The sequence below is a fragment of the Anomalospiza imberbis genome, chromosome 4, assembly GCF_031753505.1.
Source record: "Anomalospiza imberbis isolate Cuckoo-Finch-1a 21T00152 chromosome 4, ASM3175350v1, whole genome shotgun sequence".
Lineage (NCBI taxonomy): Eukaryota > Metazoa > Chordata > Aves > Passeriformes > Viduidae > Anomalospiza > Anomalospiza imberbis.
Genome location: NC_089684.1, coordinates 22,362,731 through 22,372,601, shown reverse-complemented (window position 1 = coordinate 22,372,601; position 9,871 = coordinate 22,362,731). Strand labels below are relative to the sequence as shown.

Sequence of the window (9,871 nt, the reverse complement as noted above, 5' to 3'; positions counted from 1 at the left end):
ATATTTTTCCAAGCAATGTCTTTTTGCAATATAAACTATCAAATTCCAAACTGGGACAAAACTTAGGTGATTATTTTTTGTTGTTATTAAAACTGGTGATTTACCAACATATCTTTTGTTTCTAGTGGTTTAGCATGCATATATTAAAGCAGAATTAATATCATTAGACTGAAAAATTCTAGAGCAAACTAATTTAGCTAGAAGTTCACACCAGACTTAAAGCTACCTGATAGTATTATTAAGGGATTTGGTGTCCTGCCTAAACATCAGTTAGTTCTCAGAAAAGCCACTTCTGTGGATAAACTGGGACACACATACACAAAAGTTCAGTTTATCCTGTCTTTCTGCTAAACAATGATAGCTTTTAAGGCCTTCTAAAAGCTCCCCAGTAAACAAAACCTGTAATGACTTAATTTGCTAAAAGCAAAGCATTTCTCCTTCTGCCCCTAAGCTTTTGCCACCCAAAATCAGCCACAGACCTGTTGCAATCAGTCTCTGCTTTTTTTAGTTCAATCACCAGAAAAATCACCAAACTTGTTGTTCCCAGCAAGTAATAATTAACAAAAAAACCCAATGGAAATTGTATATAGAAGAGGTAGATCTATATATACACACCTTCTTTCCCAATTCTGGAAGAAAAGAAGTAAGTCTAATTCATTTATTAGAACACCAAAATTCTGGTAGGCAAAGGAAATCTTGTTAATCATAGTGGGAAATAAAGTAACAAACCAAACAAACAAAAAAAAAACAACAAAAAAAAAAACAACAAAAAAAAAAAAAACAACAAAAAAAAAACCCCAAAACAAACCCAGAAAACTTCCAACTAACCTAAAAAAAGACCAAACAAACAAAACCAAAAAAAAAAAAAAACCAACAAAAACAAAACAAAACAAAAAAAAACACCAAACCCCCCCCCCGCCCCCCCAAAAGACCCACCAAAAACCCACCATAGACACACCAGCATTTTGCATTTATTCCTGTCAGAAAATAAATACCTATGGCCGTGGTCAGAAAGAAGACATTGCAGCAACCAACTCTGTAATGGTATTTATAACTTGTATGTTTTTGGCTCATCACACCTTTAAAAGCTTCCGAAAACACATTCCAGGCCAGAGATTGAGATAAATCCTTGCACCTTCTTAGTAGGTACAGTAGTTGGCAGTTTTCAACCAAAGTAAATAGAAGGTTGCTTCTTTGCTAAAGAAGTACATCCATGAGGTATCTAATCCTTGTGTGACTCCCCCAGTTCCAGTAACTGCTGAATGCTCAGGAACATGTCAGTGTACCCATTTGCTTGTCAGTTTGGGTGACCCAAACAGGATCTTGCATCACAGAGATTTATTCCAATAAAATAAGGATGATGCTTTTGATGCAGGTATCTTCCTTAGGTATGACTTTCTTATTTCATGATGATTTCATCCTTAATGGAGTTGATTGCAGGTTCTGAGTGCCCAACTCCTGTTTAGTTGGCAGTGGAGGGCACAGAGGGGAGGAGCTATGTTGTAGACTTCAACCATTTTCTGATAAACTCAAAGAATTAAATAAAACTCTGACAACAGTAAACTTCTGCACAAGTAATTGCTGCAGAAGGTTATAAAGGATCGAGACAAGAATAATAATGAAGGAAGCGATGAAATCAGTATAAAAGATAGTAATTTGGTAGCATTTAGGCACTGAATGCTGCAGTCAGCATCCTTGGATCATAGCACAAGTGAACAGCGAAACCATTTTTACGTATTTAACACATTAAATTTTATTGTCAAGTTAAAATTTCTTATATAAAATGTACAAAATATAGGTCTCACAATACAGATAAGTAGGTTAAAAAAAGAGCCCATCTTGCCCCAGTGATCTGGTTTTCCCTTCACTAGAAGGGAGAAGCAGAAGAGTGTGAAGTCCATTGCTTACTATTTAGAAAAACAATCCAATACACAACTTCAGACAGGTATATTGAAAAATGATGCAAAATTCAAAGTTACTCACGATACCGTAATTGGCTGAGCTGCAGAAACTTTTAAGGAGTTTAAGAGGAACCCTTGATTGTGTGCTCTACAAACAGAAGATCAGTAACTTCGGTTGCAGTGTCCAAAGAAGTCAAGATTGTGGTGAAAATGCAGTTTCTGTTGGCCTGAAGAAAGTACGGTATAAAAACCACATGCTAAGAAACAAAAATAATATTTCTTGCCAAGCCAACAGCACTCTCAAGATATAAATATCAACACCCCAGAAAAGGGCTGTTTCAGGAATGACAGAATGAAAAGTTTGAGACTGAGAAGTTTCACAGTAGATTAGTTTGTGATCCATTGCTTTTTTCCATTTTTTTCTTCAAATACATTAGCTTCTCTTTGCCATCAAAATAATCCACATCAAAACACCTAAGCAGAACATCAGCAGATTAGCAGGCGGTGGGACAACATCTGTTTTTCCATCTTTGTCCTCATATTTCAGCTTTCCCAGTTGTGGGAAGTAAACAAGACAGCAAAGCTGGAAGAAGCTGATGGTTTTTAACCTGAAAAAAATTTCTGTTGTGTATGCAGATTGTGGCTGCAGGGACTGTAAAGGCAGCTTACGACAAAGCATCTTTACTGGGTGCTACAATCAGGGGCTTTATCTCTGTCTGAAGTCCCAAACAAGTGCTTAAGATGTTCTTCTGTGGACTCTGTGCCCGCAGGTTGTGTATCTGTACAGAAGACAAGAACATTAAAGCCTTTCTCAGTTAGACAAGTAGCATGAATACAGTGATTTAATCTTGATTAGTGTTTTGTACATCAGCTATGAAAGCTTCCTCTGAGAAGTTTTGTGTTGTGAGGAAAGCTGTGCTATTACCAAGTTGGCCATCACAAAGCCAACAGTGAGTCATGTTCTTTTTGGAAGTCTGCTACTAATACCTCAAAAACTGGCTACTCTTCAACATGTCTGCTGGGGCCTTCTGAAAATGAGGACAGAAGGTCACTAAAAGTCAGCAGGCCAGATATAAGAAATCTGAAGTGAGGCTGAGGAACAGAAGTTCTCATCAAAACACCTATTATTGCAGCTGGAGCCAGGCAGAGTAGCACATGCAACATCAAAGACTAAAGTCTACCATCTTGAAAAACTTCAGAAAAGAGTTAACCAGCAGTTAACTTCATATAGTTTTACCAGAAATCAGTGCTAAACCAATGTAAAGTTAAAAAGCAAAACATTTTAGAGCACCAGCTATCTAATAACAATATTTTGCTGACTCACTTGTAAAAGTCACTCATCAACACTTCTACTGCAGAAAAGAAAAAAAAAAAGTTTATATATTCTTCAGCAGGTGGATTCATAAGAAGCTTCACAGCTCAGATTGCCAGCTCTTCAACAGTCATATGACAAACCATTCAGGAAAACTGTTATCATGCAAGTTTAAGATCTCAGGCCATCCCTTACATTTTGCATCTTCAAATCTTATAGGACACTACCACTGTTACGTACCTGTTAGCACACCCAAGTTGGAATTATCAAAGAAATTTGTTGGACAAGTCAGAGGCAGAGGCTTTGGTAGGTCCTCAGTCACTGTTTCCTGAGAAACAGTTTCCTTGCAGGGTGAAGGCATTTGCTCTTTAAAGAAATATGACACTGCCTTCTTAGGAGACTTTGGTATTGTCTCTCTAGTAGTTTCTCTTGAGGATCGTTCTCTCCATTTTAGTGCTCTTTCTTTCCATTTCCTGAGTTCCTCTTTCAGCTGAAGTTCATCACTGCAAAGAAAAGAACCTCAGCATTCAATTAAGAAGAGTTTAAAGCAGTTTCTTTAAGAAAAAATTCCCAAACAACAGACAGTTCCTGTACTTTCAGATGATGTATGACAGACAGGGCAGTACAATAGCTGTGTATCTTTGTTTCAGAGGATTTTTTTTTTTAAACTGAAATTCCTTCCAACATACTCTTCCAGCATTTAAGAGATTCTTAAGAAAGCAAGCAATTTAAAGTTCAAAAGGCCTTTATGGCTTTATAAGCAATAAAACACTAGCTTTAAATAAAAATTTATGATGTGAAATGTAAAATTCATGGTTACTCACTTCCATAGGTCTCCCAGAAACAAACACTAATGATGAACATAAATACAACAAATTATTTGACATGCTGCTAGTCAGCTATCCACTTACCTCAGTAGAAGATCATTTTGTTTCTTCAGCTGCAAGTTCTCTTTCTGTAGCTTGGCTTGTTCAGATTTTAGAACAAGTATTTGTGTGCTCTGCACAATACCACTGCCACCACCATAAGTAAGGGGTATTTGGGATTGCTGAGGATCTGCTTCTTTCAGCACTAGAAAACAGATTTATACGTATGTGTGTGCATTATTTGGAGAGTGCTTAAAACCAAACCAATACCAAACCAATTTTTTATCCTAATCCTTCTTGTGGTCTTATATGTGAAACCTCACTGGGTTACAAGTGCCATTACAACAGTTACTCTTTTTTCTACACAAAATACACCTCCTAGTATTCACACTGCCACGGAGATATTAAGAAACATGACAGATTCTTCACTGGGCCATTTAGAGGCAAACTAGTTATTGTTCCAGGTATGTCATAGCTTTGATTAGAACTAGATATTCATATATTAAGGAGAAAGTGGCAACATGAATAACCATCACTGCAGCTTATCCCTCCACAAGGGCAAACGTCGCTGGAGAAAAACACAACAACTGCTGTGATTGTAATACAGTTCATGTGCAGCTGATGTAATCTACTTTCCATTTCATCTTCCAATGCACCCAGTTCTCCTCATACCCTTTGACTGCAAGGCCTGCATCTCAATCTGGTCTTCAAACATTTAACCTCAAAACTCAGTGTTTAACATTAAAGAGTCCCTTCTATTTATCTTGAATTTACCAGTAACATCTTGCTCTTGGTGTGCTCTTCTCAGTTCTTCTTTTAGCTTTGTTAACTGTTGTTCTCGGTGTTCTGCAAGGGCTTTATAATTAGCAAGTCTATGTGAAGCAGGAAGGGAGGGGGAAAAAAAAATCAGAAAATCTCAGTTTAATAGTTGTTACAGTTTCAGCTGAATTCCAATGAGCTATCAAATACAAGACACTTATGTTATACAAGAAAAACTACATAAACCTGGTTATCAGTTAGATTTTAGACAAAGTGCACCCAAAAGTGGGACTAATTATTTTTGGTGTATCCCTTCTTTCTAGTGAAGTAGAGAGTGCTTTCAGTTAGTGCTTTCTCCTTGCCTTCTTTTGTCAGAACAGTTATTTCATTTATGGCTGAACATAGTTGAGAAATTTTGGTGGGTGTATAGGGAAGAAGTTTTGTAAGCAGCCCAAGGTGCATATAGATTTTACTTTCTCTAATCACCATAAAAACTTACAACAACTCAAGCTGAATAGTTACTTCTTATTATGTGGGAAAAGAGCAAAGGAGAAACTAAGAATGAAGTAGTTGAGAATTGTAAGAAGATAAAATTTAAACTTACTTTGCTTCAAAGGAGTTGGATTGTTTCATTCTTTCCAGATCACATTTTACCAATTGTGTTTTGAGATGGTCAATTTCTTCTTTGTACAGCTCAGCACCTTTATCTAATTTTGCCTGAAAATAAAATATTTAGTATAAATAATGGCTTTTTACTTAGTAATGGGTTGTTTACCTTGTATCTTTATTATGATCATCTAGATTTTGCAGGACAAGACCAGGAGCAGGAAGTTATTTTTCACTAAGGTGGCTCACATTACCAACCAGCACTATAGAAGCAGTTGGCATCCTACTCTGGTGTATTACATGCAACCATATTTCAGCAAGTTTTGCTGGGTTCTGAGCAGATATAAATCTGGGAATTTTAAAGTAGCATGCAAATATATTACACTGAGTAAAATAGTTCCTGCTTCAGTTTAAAAGTGTTAAAATGTTTGAAGGGTTTCAGAAAGGCATCACATACAAGTGATACATTTCATTTCTAGCATCCTAATATGGATTCTAAATGTTGCCACTGAAGGTTGCACTGGTGGAATGTGAAACTGCCTGCTGAACAGGCAGGTGGAATTTACTCTAGGAATGCCATACAGAACAAATACATTGACTATGGAGAGCTAAGTTTCACCTACAACTAATGTCAAGCATGCTTTGTGTCTTTCATCAGAGGAGAAAGAGAAGAGTGTTGTATTTTGCTCATACCTGAAGACTCTGCTTCTCTGTTAAGGCAGTCCTGAGGCAATTATCCATCTCATTCAGTTTGGCTTGCAGTTGAGTGAGCTCACTTGTCTCTGTTCTTATTCTTATCTGTGCTTGTAGCTTGCTTATCTTGTCATCTTTCTCTTTGACACTTTCTCCTACTTCATATATTACATTTTCTAACTTCTGAATTTTTACTTCCATAGCCTATTGAGATATAGCAATCACTCAGTTATGAGCAGTTATGTCAAAAGACAGTAACAGTAATAGCACATGGTCATATTCTTAGCAAAAACTAGCAAAAACCCAAACCACACACAAAAAAAAATCCAACAGTCTGTATGGCAACTTTTCGTGTCCAGGTCACTGTTTTGTGTCATCTTTTAATGGTCTAGAACACTCATGTCTAAAAAAAGAAAAAGTCCTTTGGAGAAGGGTAACTGTGGCATAAAAAGAGAAAGAAGTTTTCAATTGCTGTGATTAAACAGAGAATTCTTCTCCAGCTTCATGTCTGACATAGTGAATACCATATACTCACAGGAAGCATCAAGAGTATCACCCAATTACAGTCAATACTTCAAAAGCAAATAAAAGCTTTAATATGATTTCTAAACTGAACACCTATTTGTGTACAGAAATCAGGCCATTAAAATAATCATGTTACAAGCAAGAGCTCAAAATTCCACTTTGGAAATAAAAGAGCTACTAAAATAAAGTGTACTCTATTTGTATTGTGGTGGCATATATAACGTTGCCATCAATCCTTATTTTCAGTTTGGAGTACTCTCCCTTAGAAAGCAAGCATCAAAGAAGTTCTTAGAAGCAAGTATTGGTACCTTTTTATCTTGTTCTGCAGCCTTTAATTTATTATGAAGCCTATAATTTTCTTCTTCTAATGCCAGACTGGCAAAGCCACCAGGGGCCAGTTTTTCTTTTAGAGTGTTTAAATCCTGAAGCAACTCTTCATTTTTCTCTTTTCTCTGCTTTAATTCAGCATCAGAATTTTTACTATAATTGGCAGTTCTGGCATCCAGCTCTGAAGAAAGTTCAAGGAGTATCTGAAAACCAGAAGCATCACACAGCATAGCTTTAAATAATTTTTTAATCTGCTAGAAATATGAAATATTTCTAGAATAGAAATATGGCAAGTGAAGAAACAGGAAGTACCCTAGCCTGTATTATTTTCACATTCTTGTTTCAGTGCCCTATTTGACAATGCTTGCTGTCAGAAATGGTAACATTATCACTCAAAAGAACAGTTTCATTTCCAGAAGAGAGGGAGGCAGGAAGGGACACAAGAGAAGATGATAGTGTATTGCAGGTTTACCAGTAGTTCTGCATTAACTCAAACTCTAATCAGAAACAAAAGGAACTATATTGGGAAGACTTCTTGAAAGTCAGCCACAGAAAACCATAATTATTCACAGATTTTTCTAACTCAAATGTATACACTGACTAAAGGAAATGAAATCTACACATTGGACTGTTCTAGAAACCCACATGTTTAACATGTCAGATAAATAAAAACTTCACAATTGTCAGGAAATGACAATGTTTACTAGATTTTTGTTTGTTTGTTAAAAGCTTTGAGCCACGTAATATTAGGGTCAGGGAATTCTTCCAAAAACCTTGCCAACACTGCAAAATCCCAAAGATGTCAAGATTGACTACTGACTCTACAGAAGAAACTTTAAAAACAGGCTAAACTTAAGATTTAATCAGAAAGATGAAGTCTTGTGAAATCCTGACCATGATGCACTAAACTCTGAAAAATGCTGTCCAGATTTCCAAAGGAGGCAAGCAGTAAGTGTAAATATAAATGCAAGTGAGTTTCAAAAATGGCTATAGTAGTTTTGATAAATTTTGGCAAGAAAAGCAACATTTTCCAAAATTCAGATGAATAAAACCCCAAATAAACAACCCCACACCCCCTCCCATCTATTACCTAGAAAGTCTTTTAGAAAGCAAGTTTTCAAGTTTAAAAAAACCTTTAAAATTTTTAAAAGTATTCCTACATCTTACAGTTAAAGTATGAGTAAGTGCTGATAATAAATGAATGATCATTTAAGAGCCTTTTTTGTGTTTTGTTTTCAGTCATAGGCATTCACAGAGTGCTTACACAAAATATATTTCTGATTCTAAAACATTTAATTTTACCTTTACTTTAGGATTCCAGAATTTAAAGACTTGCAAGAGTCTTTCATTATCTTTCTTTAGTTCTTCTTTCAGTTCCTCTGCATCCCAGTGAGTTCCTGAACAAGCTTCCCAGAACTGTATTGTTTCTTTTCTAGCACTTTCTTCCTGCTGTAACTCTGCTTCTATGCAGAGAAGTTCATTTTCCATTTCTGATACATCTTTGAGAATGCTCTTAAAAAAGGGAATTAAAATTTCAGTACTTGTTTGATTACCACATGTCTAAATATACCTTCTGTCCTCTCAGCTATCAGTATAGCAGGAAATCTGTTTAAGTATCTCATTATCCTATAAAAGGAGTTTTGCTAAACTTAAAATTACACCCTATTGGGAAAGCAAGAAGACAGTCTACATTCCTAAGGCAGGTGGAAAGGGAAAAAAAAAGTGCTTATTAGCAAAAGTTTATTCCATTGTTTTAGAACACGTCATCTTGGTATTGGATGGTATGTATTGGAAAGGGCAAATCAGTAAATAACATTCCCACTGTTTTCTAACCTATTAATTTTATTTTCAGCTGTTTTACGAAGCAAAATTCTCATATTATAGGACTAGCAGCATAAAAAAGTAACTCTATTCCTTCACCCCCCCCCCTTAAGAAAAGTTTAAACAGATAAATCCACTGCCATTAGATTCCCACCACGACATAACCCCAAGCCTTGGAATTTTGGGTTTTTATGTCTATTTTTTTCTCAAATATTACCTCTGCATCAAAGTGCAAACTCTGCAGCTGTTCACTGCTGTTTAACTCTTGAGATGATACTTCATTCAGCTTCAAATTCATCTTCCCAAGACATTGAATCTGGGACTGTAGGTCATCTTGTCTTCTCTTTTCCTCAAGCAATTCCATTTCATACTTGTGAACAGTAGTGTGGTACTCTCTTCTCTTTGTGCAAACAGAGCTGAACAGAAGCTGTTGCAGAAGCACAGGATGTATAAGTGATCCTGTTTTAAAATGGTAGCCTGCATCCAGCTAAAATACAGTATTTTATAATTCAATCTATTTACTCTCTGAGCCTCTAAATGTCCAGGATAACTAACACATAACTAAGAAAATCAGGTTCACATGTGCATTATAGTAATGGCATGTAAAACTTTTAGCTGAGACAGCACTTTCCCAGTATGCTATTTTTTGTAGACTCCAAAAAAAAAGCCAAGAAATCTAAAAGGCTCTAGACAGCCTTCAATAAACCTAAAGTTTGAAAAACAAAGTAAAGTGTGCTTTGTTATATTTATTTTCTCTTGGAATTGTGAAAGGTGCAGATGATCTATGAGAATAATACCTCTGTGCTGATTTAAAACTTTATTCTAGCAGAGCTCACTAGTTGAATCTTAAACATCTTTAACCATGAAAGTTAAAAGTCATCTGTGGAAAAAATTAAACCTAAAATGGCTGTGTTAAGTTATAAAATGAGGCTCTTTGGAATATTAGTTCAGCTTCCAAGTTAATGGATATCTGTAGACGTCACTGACTCTCAAGAACCTCACCCTCTCTCTCCAGACCTGTGCATGTTTCCATGCTCCAACAAAAAAAAAAAAAACCCAGC

At 36.0% G+C, this 9,871-nt stretch overlaps 1 protein-coding gene across 1 annotated transcript in view; it reads right to left on the bottom strand.

Annotated features, from left to right (window-relative positions):
* Positions 1-1,727: 1,727 nt before the first annotated feature.
* CENPE (centromere protein E) overlaps positions 1,728-9,871 on the bottom strand; it is a 41,104-nt gene continuing 32,960 nt past the window's right edge. The window contains exons 43-51 of the mRNA XM_068189199.1: positions 9,028-9,237; positions 8,292-8,501; positions 6,971-7,192; positions 6,138-6,341; positions 5,443-5,555; positions 4,854-4,951; positions 4,125-4,284; positions 3,454-3,716; positions 1,728-2,680 (exon numbers count right to left, since the gene is read on the bottom strand). Of these exons, the coding sequence (XP_068045300.1) occupies positions 2,583-2,680; positions 3,454-3,716; positions 4,125-4,284; positions 4,854-4,951; positions 5,443-5,555; positions 6,138-6,341; positions 6,971-7,192; positions 8,292-8,501; positions 9,028-9,237 (1,578 nt within the window). The 3' untranslated portion in view covers positions 1,728-2,582. The remainder of the gene's footprint in view (positions 2,681-3,453; positions 3,717-4,124; positions 4,285-4,853; positions 4,952-5,442; positions 5,556-6,137; positions 6,342-6,970; positions 7,193-8,291; positions 8,502-9,027; positions 9,238-9,871) is intronic.